General features: G+C 41.2%; 2 protein-coding genes and 2 long non-coding RNA genes across 4 annotated transcripts; 2 read left to right on the top strand and 2 right to left on the bottom strand.

Annotated features, from left to right (window-relative positions):
• Positions 1–8,474: 8,474 nt before the first annotated feature.
• Positions 8,475–8,909, top strand: LOC129766043 (uncharacterized). The gene has a single exon (XM_055766496.1). The coding sequence runs from the start codon at positions 8,475–8,477 to the stop codon at positions 8,907–8,909; it is 435 nt and encodes a 144-aa protein (XP_055622471.1).
• A 3,910-nt stretch (positions 8,910–12,819) lies between these two features.
• Positions 12,820–13,826, bottom strand: LOC129771603 (cytochrome c oxidase assembly protein ctaG). Its single transcript, XM_055775401.1, has 3 exons — positions 13,283–13,826; positions 13,063–13,230; positions 12,820–13,004 (listed from the first exon to the last, which is right to left on the bottom strand). Exons 1-3 carry the CDS (start codon positions 13,661–13,663, stop codon positions 12,846–12,848), a joined length of 708 nt encoding a protein of 235 aa, XP_055631376.1. The 5' UTR covers positions 13,664–13,826; the 3' UTR covers positions 12,820–12,845.
• A 3,711-nt stretch (positions 13,827–17,537) lies between these two features.
• LOC129771605 (uncharacterized) lies at positions 17,538–18,553 on the bottom strand. The gene is made up of 3 exons (XR_008742422.1): positions 18,463–18,553; positions 17,967–18,403; positions 17,538–17,910 (listed from the first exon to the last, which is right to left on the bottom strand). It is a non-coding gene; the product is annotated as an uncharacterized LOC129771605 (long non-coding RNA).
• A 681-nt stretch (positions 18,554–19,234) lies between these two features.
• LOC129771604 (uncharacterized) lies at positions 19,235–20,214 on the top strand. The gene is made up of 3 exons (XR_008742421.1): positions 19,235–19,271; positions 19,331–19,763; positions 19,820–20,214. It is a non-coding gene; the product is annotated as an uncharacterized LOC129771604 (long non-coding RNA).
• Positions 20,215–20,359: the final 145 nt, after the last annotated feature.

The raw sequence follows: 20,359 nt of genomic DNA, 5'->3' as shown, positions 1-20,359 counted from the left end.
CGAAATGTTATTGCCCCCGGCAATGCGTTCGTTTTTTTGCAGGGCTCGAGCCAGCCTTCCTCTTCTTCTTGCTCATCCCACACTATGCGAAGCGTCCAATTTATGACGCGGAAAGAAAAACACACGATACGAATAACGCGAAAAATGAACTGGAAAAACCACACGACGATATCCAAGTTGAATTATCACTGGTGGGGTCCAATCTTAGATCGAAGCGCAGCGAAAGCAAAGTGAACTGGATTGCTCAACAGTCCGATGCCGAATGAAAGTTTGCCTCAGCGAGATCCACTGTTTATACTCTAGGCAAGTATTCCCCTTCATTCTTCTTCTTTTCCTTTGTTCACGATGACTTTATATCCTACGATTTCCCCTTCGTTGCTTCCTCGATAAGTTGCTCGTTATTGACAGCTCCTATCGGGAAAGTACACAAATGTATGGGAAAATAGAAACACTTAGAGTTTTCATGAATTTTAACCATTTACAAACCAAGGGATTCTAATGTATAGCATATTAAACAAATCTTAGGGAATTTCCGATTCGTTTAGTATGTAAATCGCCAATATCCGTTCGCGGCAAAAATAGTTATTAACGTTAACTTTATTTCATAAAAACGTGACCTGTTTTCTGATTTGACACCCTTAATGAAAGACGTAGTTCTACGTCAAAAAATCTATGCATATAAAATTATTCAGTCAGTTTTTGTGCGCTCAAAAAACTCGAAAAGTTCGGCACTGATGGTGCTCATATTATGAAACAATATACAATTCACTTCAAGGATTGTTGTTGCTACTGCCAACGCCTCAGGTAGCCTTACGATTTCCAGATGGAATAAGCACACTTCCGAAATAAAGCTGCGAACATAATTTAACTTAACATAAGTTAAGGACTTCAGGTTCAATGAAACAATGATAGAGTTTGAGCTCTAGACTAGAACTGGTTTATTTCACATTGTTTCCCATTTTTATACACGGCTAGAAACTTCACTTTATCTACCCCTTTCAGCATAGCCGGATTACCTGTATCTCCTTTATTTACCCTGTTTCCTAGCACTGTCCTTGTTCAATGCGTACCCACTTGGAAAGCATGCTCTATGTTGCTTCTATGGTTGTGTACCTGGCAGAGGGTCAGAATGTAGGGATCTCAACTCATATACTAGAAATCTATGGTTGTATGTATCTTTGGAACTGTGTGGTTTACATTCGAACTGCATATTGCGCGTTTCCATGTTGACAAGCCAGATAGCCTTTATATTTTCGCAGATAATAGAAAAACTAAGTATTACAAGTATTTCAAAATTAAACTCATATGAAACATATGCTTTGTTTTGCTATTCATTTCTCTGGTATAAAACCTCAATGTGCGACAGCAAAGCTTTGTAGGGTACAGCCAAGCAAACAAAATAAACTAAATAAACTTAAATGGAATTAAAATTTAATTTATGCGCAATTCAGTTATTTCCTCAATTATTCTAACAAAATAAGGAAAAATGTCCACGTGGGCAACAGGGGGAGGGGTATGAAAATGTCCACGCTTGTCCACGAGGGGGAGTCTAAAATCGTGCTTTTTTCGTCCACGTGGTATGTGGACAGCCCCTTAGGCGGAATTCAAGACAATCGGGTGATCAGGCTTATCACAGTTTTACGGTAACATGTGAGTATTCATTGATTGAAGTGGCAACTGGCCAAATCTATACTCAATACTTTGTGCGGAATGATGTATTCTTGTACATCTTCAAGTCTGAAGTCTTCTTTTGTAATGAAGCGAATACTTTGTCAGGTCGGATGTTTTGAAACATTTTTTATTTAAACAAAAAACAATAATTATATCAATAAGTTAATCAATTATATACTCGCAGTAGTTAAATTTTTTTTCGCCAATTCACGACTGGTTTGGCGACCGTTCGCGTTCAAAAGTGATTTGAGACATTCTTCATCGATTTCAGAAGGGACGTGTCATTGTTATTCAACTTTGCAAGACATTTCCGTACTGTAAACCTTTCCCATACACGTCGCAAATGACCCGGTCTGCTTCGGCAACTTTTTGACCTCGTAACAAATCGTTGTAAAATAAAAGAAATATAAAAACGCTCTGAACTTATTCCCTAACCTGATATTTAACATCTGAAATGGGATTCATCTTTGAAGAGCAATCACCAATAACCCGCACGAAAAAATGAATGTATAAAAACAATAAAGGATTCTAGAAATTTATGAGCAAATAATTACACCAAGGTATCGGGGCTGTTCCAGGCATAATCCAGGCAACCCCACCTAGCGCTGCGTAAATGGTTAATTCTCGGCTTGGTAAACACTGTTATGCTCCGCTCATAAAACAAATTCCAGCACAAAGCTTGCAGAGGCACCTGGAACGCATTGAGCCGCTCCTACAAGGCATGAAATTAAACGAATTGCACCAACACAAAATATAATTTTCACATTAACGCTTTCGGCTCTCGTGCAGAAGTTGTGGCGTGAAACGCGTTAGATCCTTTCATCCGATAGTGCCGGAGCAGTGCGAACTTATGGCCACCGCCACCGAGAGAAATTAGGCTCGTATTTACGGTAGGTCCACCCCCCTTCCCACAAGTCGTATCCATGTTTGTTATTCGGAGAGAAAAAAGTGCGAAGCAAAGCTCCCAAGGAGCACACCTCCAAGTGGCGCTTGGGCCATACCACGGTCTGATTTGGAACGGATAACAAAACGAGCGCGAGACTGTAAACGATTGAGAGTTTTTGTGTGGGTGGACTAGAACGAGTTTCCCACAAAACAGTTCAACAATTGAAGTGATTAGAAACATATCCTTTTATGAGTGTCCTGCATCCTGCAGTCCTGCACGGTTATATTCACAATCCTCAGGACCACCCTAGGCTGGCTGGAGCTTTAATATTTTATGACGAGGCAATGCATGTTAGAGCTCTAGAATATGCCTTTTCAGTCATACCTTTTCGTGTTGCAAGCGGAAAATTAATGCTGAAATACATTTTAATTGCTCATTCTGAACTCCCCACTTTGGTCCGCTTTGATGACGAAATTGGCTAATTAGATGCTGATGAAAGCATCGCGTTCTGTGTTTTGTTGTCCGCCTCAAATGTTTCAACGTGGCAAAGGTGGACCTTAAATTGAAGGCGAGGATGGAACGGAAAATAAATTGTGTTTTAAATTACGGATATAGATAGCTACATGTGGGGACCGGTTGAAACTCTGTGATCGTGCAATCACAGCTGGACAGTTAGCCATTCAATTGCCATTACAGTTGCTCAATGGAATTCCAATATGCATGATAAAACGGCTACCATTTGAAACAAAATCTGTATGATTCCATCCTATTGAACGCGAGACCACGCTGTCGGTTAGCAATTGAACCTATTGATCAACATGGTTTCAAAAAAACAGCGAACACTATCCCCGCAACGATGGAGTAGTATAAATTTCAATTTGAGAATTAACAAAAGGCGTCCCAAGCTTTTTTATATCCGTCCGCAACCTGCAAACGATACCGTTGGCCATACGAGTCCGTGTTTGTTGAATCGCCCACCGAACGGTCATTTGGGTCGCTTCTTCGCTTCCATCGTTCCGTCACAAACAGGATATGAATGCGAGCGCGTCGCGTTTATCTGTGGCAACAGTTGGTCACATGGTTGTCACTCTGTTCGGTCCAACAGGATTTTGGGAGAGATTGGGTTCCGTTCTTTCAGGAAAGGCAAAGCAAATATCCCGTCTATCTCGCACAGGAAGAGGTAAAAAGAACATTAAATTTTCATCCTTTTACTCGACAGTCGGGTATGCAGCGGAAGCGGCGGTGAGAATCGAATTCGCGCTTGAAAACTTTTTTACGCGCCTTTGAACGCGGAAATAATTGCAGTTCGCATTGGTTTTTTTATTTTTTGTTTCTCCATGAATGGGTAAATGTGGGTGAGCTTCGTTTCTACCGTCGTTCCAATTGTTTCCAACAACCCTTTTGTGATTATCAATTTTATCAGAGGTTCATTAGATACGAATCCTTGTCTTTCACATCAGGACTACACAAAGCGGGACCTGATGAATCGGTCTGATTGAATTCGGTTCGTAATTATGACTGAAAGGATTTTTATTCCCTCTGATTGCGCTGCCGACTGTCGACTGAACCGATCGAATGTAATTGAAAGTATTTCAAAAGGTTCGTAATGTTTTCTATCTGTCTCGCTACTCCACAACCTTCCCAATCAAATGTAGATACTTGTGTCAAGTGATTTTGTGGGTGGTCGACCAGAACAAAGGAGATGCCTTTATAAACATTTATCATGTAGATTTGTCTGAAAACATTTCTGAACTATGGATTTCGAGTTATTAATTTTCAAACGACTGACAGGACTTATGGCTACACTATTGGCTGGGGAAATAAGTTCATAACGTTTTTATATTATTTTATTTTACAACGATTTGTTTGCTGTTTAGCAAAGCGTAAGCAAAGGGTAATTCATTGGATAGAATTCTTTCTGCCCTACAAAACTAGGTTAATTGTATTGTTGTGTTATTGATTTTTCCTTAGTTTTGTGGATTTGAAGATACCGTGAATTGGCGGAAAAAATGAACTGTGGCCATAAAACGATTTTTAATCATCGTCATTCAATGAAATTTACCGAAAAATTTGGAGGCTGCTGTTTCTCGCGCTCTATACGGGGAACATTATTGTGTAACGAATTGGTTAGTCAATGAACAGAACCCGGTTCATGATACATGGTCGTATTGAAAATTATATTTCACGACAGCGAAATCCTAAAAATTATAAGGGGTGGTATCTAGGACACGACCGCATATTTTCCACTTGATTACCACTTCGAATATTATTTTAGAATGCATCGAAGTTTTTGTAATAGATTATGTTCTTCGTTACAAATAATTTTTTGATGTAGAACTACGTCTTTCATTAAGGGTGCCAAATCAGAAAACAGGTCACGTTTTTATGAAATAAAGTTAACGTTAATGAATATTTTTGCCGCAAACGGATTTTGGCGATTTACATACCAAACGAATCGGAAATTCCCTAAGATTTGTTTGATGTGGTATACATTACGAGGTATAGCTATTAAATAACGAGACTGGTTTAGAAAAACGGTTATATTTTAAAAATTACGGTTCAACGATATGCTCCTCTTCAATATACTCCCCTTGGCTCCTCACAAACCTTTCCATACGTTTTTTTCCATTGTTCGAAGCAGTGCTGAAACTCTTCGTTTGTGATGGTGTACAAAAGCCGCGTCGTTTTTCCTTCGCCTCTGCTACGGACTGAAATCGAGTACCTTTCAACACGGATTTGATCTTGGGGAATAGAAAAAAAAGTCACATGGGGCTAGATCTGGCGAGTAAGGGGCATGTTCGAGCACTGGATTGCCCTTATCGACTAAAAATTGCTTCACCGACAGCGCGTTATAGGCAGATGCGTTGTTGTTCGTGTTTTTCGTCACACATGATTTTCGACGTGCACTACAAACCACGTTACATTCAAACCACTGCTGCTCGCAAACTACTATAGTAACAAAAACGTGTTTTCGTACATTTAGAGTAGACACTTCAAGCTACCGAACGCACTATTCGTTTTTCCCCCCAGCCCTCTAAGGCGCCCTCCAGGCGCGTAGTCTCGTTATTTAATAGCCATACCTCGTATAATCCCATGGTCTGTATATGGTTTAAATTAATGAAAATTGGAAGCATTCCCATTTCCTCATACATTTGTTCTGTTCATTTGTGTGCTTTCCCGAACAGAGCTGTCAATAACGAGCAACTTATCGACGAGGAAAAAGGGGAAATCGTAAGATGTAAAGTCTCCGTGAACAAAGGAAAAGAAGAAGAACGAAGAAGAATATTTGCCTAGAGTATAGACAGTGGATCTCGCTGAGGCAAATTTTCATTCTTCGTGAGGAAATCGACTAAACAACATCGTTGCTTGGCGAGCTGGACGGCGAGGAAGGAAGGCAAATTTTCAGTATCGTTCTGTATTCAAATGAAACAAAACATTTCAGGGCAACCAAACTAGGTAGAATGGTTATTTCAAAATTTTCGTTGCGTTATAAAATAATATCCGCAGTTATAAACAAGCGACTTGAATTAAACCCCAACGTAATTCTACGTCAACAATGCGGTCGTGTCTTGAACAAAACGTCCTATAATTGTTTTATCCCTTTTTGTTTATTTTAGGTTAATTAGCATTTTAGCTGTAACAGAGCCGAATTTTAATCGTGTACATGTCACATGTTTATCATACCTATAATAAGCACATTACACAGTTGCCATTTTTCGGCGTTAGAGTATTCCCTTCTAGCCATTTAGGCGTAAGAGTTTTCCTTCTGTTCTTCCATTATCCAGTTAGACCGGACAGCGGAGACAGTTGATTGATCATTGTTGAGTTATTTATAGAACAGCAGCCCGATGTGTCTTGCAGAGCAGAGCAGTTACATGGATGAATCGATCTTGTTTCGACCGTGGATCGATCTCCATCGCTGATGATTGTTGCGTAGACGTAGTTATTTTGTAACAACACAAAGATGGTCAATGAGGACCCTGAGTTTTGAACTCACGATCGATCGCTTACTAAGCGAACACGCAACCAATGTGGCTACGGAGACTCCCCTACAAATAAATTTGATGGACGTCCTTTTACGTTTGATATGACGCCTAGGACTACCAAAATATGTGAATTGTCAAACGATCATTGTATTTTACATTTCCCTTTGAAGTTATTGCACATCTCATGTTTACGTAGTTCTCGAACCGTGAAAGCTCATTCACCTCCATTATTTGAAATTACCATTTCCCCAGGCTTCTCAGTTTAAAAGTACGTTTTAGGGAAACATATTCCGGTCCGCACAACTACAAGCGAGTACAAAAGTACTCAACACTTGCATATTTTGACAAAGCGGATTCACCCAGGCACATTGATTTTGAAGTCCGTGTTAGGTAAACACAGCTCGATGGGAACAAAAATGCCCCCGACTTGCATGTATATTTGAAGAGCGGATTTCTACAGGTACATCGATTTTTAAGTTTGTGTTGGGGAAACCGTAATTCGGGCCAATCAAAACTTGGCAGTTAGGGCGTTTAGATAACGCTTGACATTTTTCAGTTATTCAATTGTTGATCTAATGAAAAATAATACTTTATTAATTGTGATAGACGCGTAGAAATATTTCCTGTCAATTGATGCAAACATCTTTCCGATCTGTTAAGAAATGTTCGAGTTATAATCATTCGAAATACGGGTAGGGTTAGCACACAAATCGACAGAACAAATGTTTGTGGAAAAGGAAGTTCTTCCAGTTTTCATGAATTTAAACCATTTAGAGATTAGCTAATTGTAATGTATAGCATATCAAACAAATCTTAGAGAATTTCCGATTCGATTGGTATGCGAATTCGTTCACAGTGAGAATAGTTATTAACGTTAACTTTATTTTATAAATACATGACCTGTTTTCTGATTTGGTACCCTTCCTGAAAGACGTAGTTCTACGTCAAAAATGTCATAGCAATAGTGCAGAGGAAGCAACTCGTTTTAGCCTATATTTTACTGCCGCGAACGAGGCTCAATGATTGCTATTTGAGTGAAAAACGAATGATTTGACAGAGACATTCGCTGGCTCAAGCAAAAGTTTCCAATTTGATTCTATCACCATCTATCGTCATTCCGAGAGACAAATGAGGCAAAATTCTCTGAGGTTCGATGAGCGGAATCGAGACGAGTTTTCCGTTCTAATCGAGAATGAACTTTGCGAAGATGAATGTTTTCTGTCTCAAATAAAGTGAGGCATAAACGGAGAATAGAAGGGTGAGTTTTATCCGTGGATGAGTGTTGTTGAACGAATTTCGATGCGATTTTGAGGGACGACCCGACCATACCTGACTGACGGAGAGGGACGATTCGTTGGGTTTTTGTCTGGGTTTTGTGTCTCGGCTTTTGTTTTGATTTTGGTTGTATTTTTTATCCCAACATATCTCCCATATCATTCGCGACTAGCTGAGACAAATAGTCTATATATTATTATTGTTGAATAAGGGTCGGAACTACGGGGTTTCAACATTTGATAATATAATTCATTGATTTTCATAGGATTTTTAAAATTCAGAACTTGTTCTAGACATGTGCATTCGAAAGAGGGCATTGCAATTTAAAACTGTTGAAGGTGGCGACATCATGAATAACATTAACCCTATGGGGTGTAATTTGTGATGCACCCCAGTGTAGAGAAGAAACGTCACAGGGAGAGTGTAGGTCAGTTGGCTCTTGCGAAGAGAGAGAAAATACACGCTGTAAACCGTTCGAGAGAATAAAGTTATTTTTATTGCAGTAAAATCCGTCTTATCGCTTCCCGTCGCTTCCGTCCTCCACAGTGGTGACCCCGACGTGATTTCGCGGTATCCGGAAATAAATTCCTGTTTGTGCGTGGCAAAACGGTCGAGTTTTCTCGTTCGGCTCTAACCTCAATTCAACATGTCTACAGATGGAAATCAAGAAGCACGCGCAGCCGCCAGTTTCAGTGAAACTTCCAGAATTCTGGAAATCGGACCCGGAGATGTGGTTAGCGCAGGCGGGAGCGCAGTTCGACCTCGCAAACATCACGAAGGATGAAACTAAGTTTTACCACATTGTGGCGAAGGTGGATCAGTCAGTTATCAGCCACATCGCTGACTTGGTATCGACTCCTCCTGCTCAAGATAAATATAAAACAGTGAAGGAACTTTTGATTGCACGCTTCGCCCTCTCACCCGAGTCCCGGCTGGAACGGCTCCTTGGATCGTTCGATCCCGGCGACATGCGTCCCACACATCTGTTGGCCAAGATGCACGAGCTGGCAACGGGTCTCAACGTCAACGACAATTTACTGAAGATATTGTTCGCGGATGCCGTCACACATTCGACCAATTTTAACAATTAGTGACGGTACCTAAGCCAAATTGGCGAAATGGCCGACAAGATGGTGGAGACCCCGCAGTCGGCGACAGTGTTATCCTCTCCTGCGGCAAACGAACTGGAACACATGAAGGAGCTGCTCGAGGTTCTTTCGGCAGAATTTCGTCATTTCAAAATTGGTGCTCCGGTCGATCGAAACCGTTGTCGCAGTTGCTCTGCATCTCGGACGCGAGGAGCAGATGAAATGTGTTGGTAACATCGGAAGTACGGCCAGCAAGCTCAGCGCTGCAAGGAACCGTGCCAGTACAACAGTTCAAAAAACTAAATCTCAACCCACCTGATTCAGTTGAGGTGGGTGGAGTTTTTTCAAGCCGACGATTAAAGATGTTCGACAAAACAAGTGGCCTGCGTTTCCTAATCGACACCGGTTCTGATGTTTCGATTGTACCTGCGACAAGACAAGAGAATCTTCTGGGACCGATTCCGTTCGTGCTACATGCGGCGAACGGCTCCGAAATAAGAACGTTTTCGACAAAGTATATCACCACGGATCTCGGACTCAGACGACGGTTTACGTGGAACTTCCTGGTTTCGGACGTCAACCACGCGATAATCGACGCTGGTTTTTTAGCTCACTTCGGGCTCCTCGTCGATATGAAGAACAGCAATCTGATCGATGTCAAAACGAATCTCCGATCTTCTGGTGATGTGATGATAACACACGTTCATTCCATTACCGCTGTCAGCTTAAATAATCCGTTCCACGAGCTCCTCATGGAGTACCGAGAGAACACTTCCGGCTACAATGCAAGCAGCGACGCAGCATGATGTAACGCCCACATCGTCACCAAAGGACCACCTGTGGCATCGAAAATGAGAAGAATGCATCCGGATAAGCTGCAAGCTGCCAAGGCGGAGTTCGCGCTGATGTCCGAGCTCGATATCTTTCGACCATCATCTAGCAGCTGGACCAGTCTACTCTACTGTGTTGCCAAGTAAGAACGTTTTCACTACCTTAGACTTAGAGAGAGTTTACCACCAGATTCCGGTCGAGGAAGCCGATATCCCAAAAACTGCGGTGTTAACGCCCTTTGGCCTCTACGAATTCATCAGGATGCAGTTCGGTTTGTGCAACGCCAGCCAAATATTTCAACGCTTTATGCACAAGATACTGGGTGATTTCGACTTTGTGGCGGTGTTTATTGACGACATTTGCATTGCGTCGAAGTCTCTAGCGGAACACGAAGAACACGTGCGAGTGGTGTTTGAGAGACCCAAACAAAATGGCTTGGTTATCAACGTCTCCAAATGTAAATTCGCACAAACTGAAGTTGAATTTCTTGGTTACCTGGTGAACCGTGAAGGTATCAAGCCGCTTCCATCGAGGATACAAGCTGTCTCCGAATTCGAACGCCCTACAACAGTCAAGGAACCCCGCAGATTCTTGGCGTTAGTCAATGTTTACAAACGGTTCATTCCTAAAGCGGTGGAAGTGCAGTTGGACTTGCGTCGACTGATTCCCGGAAACCGTAAGAACAATAGCAGAAAGCTTCAGTGGGACGATTCGTCGTTGTCAGCCTTCGACCGTTGCAAACAGTCACTTTCTGGAGGCGAATGAACTGCAAAGTTTAAAGCCTCTTAAAAACAAAGAAACAAACAAACAGTCACTCGCTGAGTCTGCTCTGCTACATTATCCCGACTCAACCAAGGAGTTAGCGTTGATGATTGACGCTTCGAGTATCGCAGCCGGCGCAGTATTACAGCAGCGTTCTGGTACTTACTGGCAACCACTCGGATTCTACTCTGAGAAGTTCTCAGACTCACAAAAAAACTACTCAACTTTCGGTCGAGAACTTACTGCCATGAGAATGGCGGTGAAGCACTTTCGTTACTTATTGGAAGGTCGAAAATTTGTCATTTTAACCGACCATAAGCCCCTTACATACGCGATGACTACAAATTCTGCAAGCAGACTTCCTCATGAGGAGCGATACCTGCGATACATATCTCAGTTCACTGTCGCCATTCGTCACATCAAAGGTAAAACGAACATTGTGGCCGACGCGCTGTCCAGAGTGGAAGCTGTGGAAGCCATCAATCTCTCCAAAATAGCTGAGGATCAGCCCGACGACGAGAAGTTGGAGAGTTTGATGACGTCATCGTCGCTCAAGATCGAATCAGTCCACATTCCGAATGTCTCTAGACCTGTGTATTGCGATGTTTCGTTTCAAAATCGTCTTCGTCCTTTCGTTCCAGAAAAACATCGCATGACCGTGATGCAGCATTTTCACGGCATAGCTCATCCTCGAACTAAAGCAACTCGTAAACTCATCTCCGAAAGGTTCGTCTGGGCTTCCATGAACCGCGACATAAATCGGTTCGTTCGAGCATGCGTGGACTGTCAATCGTCGAAGGTGAACCGCCATACAGTCGCACTGCCTTTCGTTTGCTGCCTTTGACCCGCCGAAATCAGGATTCCGACACATCCATATCGACTTGGTCGGTCCACTGCCACCTGCAAACGAAAACCGATACTTGCTTACCGTAAAAGATTGCTTCACGCGGTGGCCGGAAGCAATATAGTTACCAGATATGATGGCTCCTACTGTGGTTGGCGCCAACTTGAGTCGGAGTTGTTCCGCGAGCTGGTGCACATACTTGGATCACACCACATACGCACGACTGCATACCACCCGCAGACTAACGGTATGGTGGAACGGTTTCACCGTACGTTGAAAGCAGCTTTGATGTGCAAGAAGAGCAAAACGTGGAGCGAAGAATTGCCTTTGGTTCTGTTGGGTCTGAGAAGTGCCCATCGCGAGGACCTTAAATGTTCTACTGCCAAGCTGGTCTACGGTAATTTATGATGCAACCCAGTGTAGAGAAGAAACGTTCTTGGTTCTTACGAAGAGAGAGAGAAAATACACGCTGTAAACAGTTCCCGTCGATTCCGTCTTCCACAACCCCTTCCCGTATTATTTAAAACGTCACATATCAAAGTATTTTACTACTCTGCTGAGCGTTCTAGCGCCCTATGTTATGCAAGTACACCACGAGTGAGACTCGATGTTGTACGGGAAAGAATTAAATAAATCATACGTTTGACATCTGACGTGAAGATGCTGGACTACATATGTGATTTGGTGGAGATCGTGACGGAGCGTGGACGTTCTTTTCCGTAACGTTCTATGTGAATCGCACAATAATCGTTATCGGCTGATTGGTTGCCAGATGAAATCTCATCTAATATGCACCCGCTAGCACAAGCAATGGAGCTGGATTCAAAATACCCTATATGAGAAGTAGTAGATCAAACATAGGTTTAGTTAGGATCAGGACAATGTGTTTCAATTAAATAAAAAAAATCATTCAAGTTTTAGCAATTTAAAACTGCTTTCGAATCGGCTAACCTGATAGAGAGTAGTTTGCCTTTTAAAAAACAAATATCGTATTCAAATATCGACGGTTCCCAGAATAAAACGCTACAGAAAACAACTGCAACTGAATAAACTACTCAGAAAAAGTGTAGTAGGCTAGAAATATTGTGGCGCGGTATTGTATTTCAAAACAAAAATTAACCTGGCAAACGTATCACCCCGGGCAAACGTATGCCGTCCGACGCTCGGTCGGATATTGCTAAAGGATCGTATCCTATGTTTCAAACTAATCGGGCAATCAGTAGATCCCAGGTTTGCGTGCGAGGTTTGCCGCTCCTGCCGGCGGGTCGGCGGGTCGGCGGGTCGCGTCATTTTGGCGGCTTGGGTCGCCTCCATTCCTTATCCTCGTTAAATGCGGACATCCATGTCGATCTCAATTTGTTTCATGAGTACGATAATCATAATAGTTAAAAGTAAAAATTCATGAAAGCCCGGTGTGCCGCAGGTTGAGTATAGCTGCTCTATAGGCCTTCTCTGTTCTAATAAAACTACGCAACGTTTCACTTTGCTAAAACAATATTGCTTTATGTACCGGCATGTTTCGTCGCATAGACGGGCATTTGCAAATTTAGCCCATCTCTTGCTTCGAAAAATGTGTACGATAACGTTATCGAATCGACTAGTTCCAGCTTAGGATCGTCCATAATTTCGGGGTCAATATAGAAAAAGACCGGCATGTCAACCTACAAATAATGAAAGTAATTTTTGCGAAACCGATGATAAAACACCTATTGCTGGTACCTCTTCATGTGGATTGAGCTGTTGTTCCTCGAAGCAAAAACACTGGATTTTGTTGAAATACGCACCGGCTTCGAAAGGAATCACGTTGTACGTGCTTATTCCAATTACAGGATGATCCGTGGGATTTCGTGCTGTGTAGAATGCTAATGCTGTCTCGCCTGGAACAACCTTCAACGGAATAAAATTATTGGGACAGTTCTAACAATTATCTGAAGAGCACCTTAATTTCCGGCTGCTGGGGTTTGAAGTTCCACCGCATCGATGCACCGATGTCTGCATTGAACCTTATCTTTATCACCCGATCCTGTACGCGTTTCATTTTCTCTACTTTTTCGGAATCGTGTCCCTGTGCGGTTGTGCCACCGTAACTGTATGCTTGGCAAAACATCCGGTAGAGCGGTACAGCGGCGTAGCTCAGTCCAACGGTCATAACACCGACCGCTGCCGCGTAATAGATGGTGGTTCTGATTTTATGCCGTCTAGCCGCTTCCGAGCTTTGATTACCCAACAGCCGAACCGATGCCGGTGGGGTTCTCTGAAACTTGAGTAAATTTTGAACACCATAACGAGGCGTAAGCCGGCCTAAGCTTAGCATGAGCATATCACACTGAACTGTAACAACTATTATTTACAACTTTTGTTTTCACGTAATTAGTTCTTAAGTTATTGGGCGAATTGGATGCATTAGTAAAGATTTGCATCGAATTGTTACACCACTGGGAAGCGAAACATAACACGGCGAAGTGTTTGTTGATTTTTTCAATTCATTATGTCATATGGTAGCAATGTTGCCAACTTTCCAGTTTTGCTGGATGGTGCCAGTTTTTTTTTAAATGTGATACACATACCAAGACGTTTAGAAGTATATCCTAAGGTGGGCCTATATGCTAAAACCACTCTGCAGCCATCTTGGAAGTCTACTGTGTTTTGTTTGTAAACAAAACACAATACGCCTGTGCCCAAGCTCGCTCGTGATCAGTCTGTCTCTTTCACACTTCAAGCAAGTAATTCCCTTTCTGCTTGCTTCCATACTGTTTTCATATACCGCTCCTCTAACCTACTTAGTGAGGAAACGGCCTCAACTTAGAATATACTCTAGGCGCCTTGACACATACCAAAGCACCTAGAAGTATGTTTAAGGTGGGCCAACTTGCTAAAAGCACTCTTCAGTCATATTGGAAGTCTACTGTGTTTTGTTTGTAAACAAAACACAATACGCTTGTGCCTATTGTATATTGAGTCAATTTAGTCAATTTAGTCAATTTAGATTAGTTGAATTTTAGAGTGTATTCGAACACCTATCAAATGAGTATATTGTATAGACACTTTAGATAATTTCATTTATACGTGTATTCAGCATTCAGCGAGATAAACATACTGCTGTCAGAGTAGTTGGTTTAAATAAACTTTGTTTCCGACTTCGACTCCCAAACAAGTCACACGCTTTTTTATTATACTCCGAAGAATTGGATTAAGTATCATATAGAAGTTTCCCTCGGATTTCCCTCGGTGATCCGGAACACATTAGTGCCCAATCTCGCTTGTGATCAGTCTGTCTCTTTCACGCTTCAAGCAAACATTTCCCCTTCTGTTTTCTTCCGTACTGTTTTCATATACCGCTCCCCTAACCAATTTAGTGACGAAACGGCCTCACCTTAGGATATACTTCTAGCGTCTTGACACATACAACATCACTGCCACCGTCACGTCAAATTGTCTCTTGCAGGTGTATGGCACGATTATCGCTATCTCACTCTACCTACCGTCACCCCCTATCTCACTATCCCTCTGCTGTAAAAGTTCATCATCGACTTCACGATATGTCAGATGGTGGTAAATTGGTAATTGACAGAAAAATAGTGTCGACGTCTGGTGGCGACATCAAATGAGGGCCATAATTTGGGTCCCAAACTCGTTAGTGTAATCTCTATCAGCTTAGAAGAAACGAAGCCGGTTTTCAAATTTTGAAATTTGAATGAAAAAATTACTTGAGACAAGTATTTCTGACTTTCATTTAATCATATGGCTATACAATTCCAACATTGTTACTGATTTTTTCCATTATAATATAAAGTTGTTTCATAAACAATTTTAGTATCTTTAGTATCCCATCTGCAAACAAAAGTGTTTTTAATTTAAATAGATTACTAATTTGATATGGAAAAGCAAATTTTCATTCATAATTTTAATTTTGAAAACGTTCATTCCGATTGAAAATCATCTATTCGTTGACGCTCCCCTAAACTTGCAAACGAAGCTTCAATTGATAGAAAATCTTTCTATCCCAATGAATAAAATCTATTTTGTTCTTAAGAAAAACAATTTAATAATTGGGAAATGTCAAGCATTATCCAAACGCGCTATGTGCCTCGTTTTGAATGGTCCTATTTGTGCTCCTCAAATGGTTCAACCAGTGTAACTGTGGATTATAATTTGAATACAAGCAAAACATTGAAACGTAATACTTATGACAGACATACAACTGTACTTGCGTTGTACTTCGAAAATTGTATGTCTGTCACCATGCACAGCGCTAAAACCATGCAAGCAACTCGGTACAATCGTTGTACCTGTACCGACCTGTTTTACCGCTGTAAATGGCTACAGTTGTACTGTGCGCAGCGCCATAGACGGTTGGTGGTGGGTAGCATAAACAAACCAAATCAAAGCATTTGGTAAACTTTTTTTTCAGATTGGAAGCTTGTTTGTTGTGTTTGATAGTTTAGACGTCAAATAAAAACCTTTTTCATTGAAATATGTGGTGAAAATTGAAAAAAATTCTGATTGTCAATTTGACATACGATCAAGCAAACCATTTATCATGACAATGTCATGCGAAAATGCGAAAACAGAATAGAAACTGAGAGAGGTTGGCGTCGACATCATGCCTCATACCGTATGACTCATACGATACAATGTACAACCAAAGTATGTCTGTCATTGTACGATGGTACCTGTACAACGCTGTACACGTCAGGGGTTAGACATCAATTGAATATAGGCTACCCAAAATCAAAATCAATATGGCGTCATTTGTTTATCAACATATCATTTACGAGGATTGAAATCGAAAAATGCGCTGCTTTATTCTAGCTGCATGAGCGATTTTCATATTTCGGTTTCACATGGAGGTGTTCACATTTAACATGGAGTTTAAAGTTAGCCACTATTCGACTATATAACCGGACCGAGATATAAACAACAGTAATTGATAGAACCAAAATGTCAGTGAACCGCAGCAATATTGGGTACACTGGCAATATGAGGGATTTGACGTTTTAATCGTACCCCTGGTACACGTACAACTCAAGTACAGCTGTATGTCTTTCCCTGGTATAAACCACTTCCCTTGTGACTGTACCGCCACTCAAATCAAATAAATCAAATAAAAAGTTGCATTTCGAAAACATCATTCATTTTCTAACCACGAAGCAGAGCTCATACGCTAACACCTTCGTTCCAGCATAGCGTAACCACCAGTGTTTGCCAAATGATCCACTCATTGAAAAAATCGCTTTCGTTCGTTCAAATATGATCTTTCAGGAAACATTTCCCCCAGCAGTATTCTTTTGTTGTTATGTGTTGCAAATCACGACACAAAAGAGAACGAGACAACTCTGCATCGGCTCGCACTTTATTGCATACCAGCATGCAAGCAAAGCTATCATATACGCTTTTGGTCAGAAAGCTTATTTTCTTCTTTGCCTCTAACATATGCATATCGACCTCTCCATGCATCATGAAACAGCAGGATCGTACGGACCACGCAAAGCGAAAGATTCATATTCAGCTAATGTAGCAAACTATATTATTATTTAGCTCGATAGAGGCTAAGGGAGGGTAGTCAGATTATATTTTCCATTTTTAACGCCACTATCCCTTGAAATATGTATATTCATATAGACCGCATAGTTTTACTAGCAACACCGCTCCAGTGAGAAGCAAAAACTCTCGCGTTTTATCTCTTTTCCCATTCGCTGCTCTCCGCAAATGGTGACTGAATGATGACGTAATTTTTCTTGTATCATTTACTGCTTTGCACTTTTCTGTGCAATGGGTTTCGCTATAGTAAAATGGGACGATATAAGTGCGATTCACATACAACATACACGTCACGTTCACGTCCCGTCACGTCACGATACGTCAATGATTCTACCATGCAATTCTCATGAAAACATTCACATACACTAGCAACGTAACGAACCGTCAGCATACCCACATTCCGTTTTGCCTGCCAAGATCGGGTCGATGAAATGTCAACAATCGACCTCAAATGCTGCCACCTTGCAATCGAGTTATCGACCTTTCATATGCATTTATCGAACAACTTGACGCCACTTTTTCGCCAACATATGCAAGGCGTCGACCTGCTTGCAGCGCTGCTTCCAGCACTGCTTGCTGCTTGTTTGCATTGGTTTGTTATTGAAAATGAAAAGGAAATACATTGATCGATTTAAACATTTTATTGAAAAAAAATAATAAAAATAAGGTATATAATGGAATCGGTGCATCCGGGTTGTCTGGATTGACGATTCAAATCCGACTGAGTACATTGATGAATACCTCCTTGCCCTTGATGACACAGATATGTGGCTGAGGAGGATTCTTCAATGTGCGTGAAGCACGGGATCTCCGATGGGGAAAATTGCTCGAAATACTATCGATGGCCAGGTCCTGCTGCTGTTGCTGTTGATGCTGTTCCCCGGAATAGCACCCTGGACTTAAAGGATACTGCTGCGGGAAAGCTGATGCTGTTGGCTGGTGTGACAGAAGTGGAAATAAGCAATGTGGTGATGAGGGAAATCATCTTTCTCATTCGCCGATTGATTGAGTCGGATGTATTTATAGCTGAAACAAAATAAAATGATTAGTAAGTGAAAAGCAGAAATGAATTCCCTACTCACCAGTTGTATGATCCGGATAAAAATGCGAACATTAAAATATCATGCGATTACGTTCGCTTACCTCGCCTATTTTCATTCTACTATACAACGGAATCAGTGCATTCGGGTTCCTCCGGGTGGTAGTTCAGCTGAGCAAGTTGATAAATACCTCCTTGTCGTTGAGTTTTCGTGTCTGAAGAGGATTTTTGAATGTGCGCGAAGCACGGAACCTCTAATGGGGAAAGTTCTTCGCAATACCATACCATGGTCAAATTCTGCTGCTGCTGCTGTTAATGCTGTCCCCCGGCATTGCCAACAGGGGTTGGAGGTTACTGCTGCAGGAAAACGGATGTTGTTGGCTGCTGTGATAGAAGTGGAAATCCGCACTGTGGTGATGGGAGAAATCATCTTTCTCACTTACCGATTGATGGAAGCAAACGAGTCGAATGTATTCATAGCTGATAAGACAAGATAAAATAATTAATAATTAAAAAGCCGAAATATATTTCATACTCACCAGTTGTATGATCCATTTGTTTTTGTTTGAGATGACAGTTTAGCGGAGTGGAAAAAAAAACCACCAGTGATGCCATTTAGTTTGTTTAATTATTCAACGAACTATCCGCGTTGGCGATATTGGGGAATAGGCATGACAGTATGGATTTGCAGAAGGAATGAATACACTTTTAAAATGAAAATTATGAATGAACATGATTTTTCCTTAATCACACAATCAAATCGACGAAAAAAACATCGACCTAACAACGACCGTAACGCTGTTACCTATTCACGATGACGACGATTAGGTATCGACATCTGGATACGGCATTAGTTTGTATGAGGCAAACTATTCTCTATCATATTAGTCGGCCCGAATCAGTTTATATTTGCTAAAATTTGTATGAAATTTTTTTCTTGGCATAATTTTTTCTACTTAAAGTACGTTGTCATGACCCTAATTTGAATTATTTTCTATAGACGTTCAGATATTCTCAAAAAAACTTGTCATTATAATATAAAATTATCTCAAAACATATTTTTTTATGACGTTTTTTCACCACTTGCAGGCAATGGTGATTTTCACTTACATAGAGTACTAATTTGATTAAGGAAAAATCATGTTCATTCATAATTTTCATTTTAAAAGTGTATTGATTCCTTCTGCAAATCCATACTGTCATGCCTATTACCCAATATCGTCAACGCGGATAGTTCGTTAGTCGAAAATACTGAATAATTAAACAAACCAAATGGCATCACTGGTGGTTCTTTTTTCCACTCCGCTAAACTGTCAGCGCAAACAAAAACAAATGGATCATACAACTGGTGAGTATGAAATATATTTCGGCTTTTTAATTATTAATTATTTTATCTTGTCTTATCAGCTATGAATACATTCGACTCGTTTGCTTCCATCAATCGGTAAGTGAGAAAGATGATTTCTCCCATCAGTGCGGATTTCCACTTCTATCACAGCAGCCAACAACATCCGTTTTCCTGCAGCAGTAACCTTCAACCCCTGTTGGCAATGCCGGGGGACAGCATCAACAGCAGCAGCAGCAGAATTTGACCATGGTATGGTATTGCGAAGAACTTTCCCCATTAGAGGTTCCGTGCTTCGCGCACATTCAAAAATCCTCTTCAGACACGAAAACTCAACGACAAGGAGGTATTTATCAACTTGCTCAGCTGAATTACCACCCGAAGGAACCCGAATGCACTGATTCCGTTGTATAGTAGAATGAAAATAGGCGAGGTAAGCGAACGTAATCGCATGATATTTTAATAGTTCGCATTTTTATCCGGATCATACAACTGGTGAGTAGGGAATTCATTTCTGCTTTTCACTTACTAATCATTTTATTTTGTTTCAGCTATGAATACATCCGACTCAATCAATCGGCGAGTGAGAAAGATGATTTCCCTCATCACCACATTGCTTATTTCCACTTCTGTCACGCCAGCCAACAGCATCAGCTTTCCCGCAGCAGTATCCTTTAAGTCCAGGGTGCTATTCCGGGGAACAGCATCATCAGTAACAGCAGCAGGACCTGGCCATCGATAGTATTTCGAGCAATTTTCCCCATCGGAGATCCCGTGCTTCACGCACATTGAAGAAACCTCCTCAGCCACATATGTGTGTCAAGGAGAAAAAGGAGCTGGATTCGAATCGTCAATCCAGACAACCCGAATGCACCGATTGCATTATATATCTTGTTTATATTTTATATGCATTTTGTGTTTTTTTGAATAAAATGATTAAAATCGATCAATGTTTTTCCTTTTCATGTTTCATAACAAACCAATACAAACAAGAGACGATCAGTGTTGGAAGCAGCGTTACATGCAGGTCGACGCCTTGCATATGTTGGCAAAAAAGTGGCGTCAAGTTGTTCGATGAATGCATATGAAAG

The sequence above is a fragment of the Toxorhynchites rutilus genome, chromosome 2 (genome assembly GCF_029784135.1).
Source record: "Toxorhynchites rutilus septentrionalis strain SRP chromosome 2, ASM2978413v1, whole genome shotgun sequence".
Classification (NCBI taxonomy): domain Eukaryota; kingdom Metazoa; phylum Arthropoda; class Insecta; order Diptera; family Culicidae; genus Toxorhynchites; species Toxorhynchites rutilus.
The sequence above is the reverse complement of the archived record's forward strand: the minus strand, read 5'-3'. Positions and strand labels throughout refer to the sequence as shown.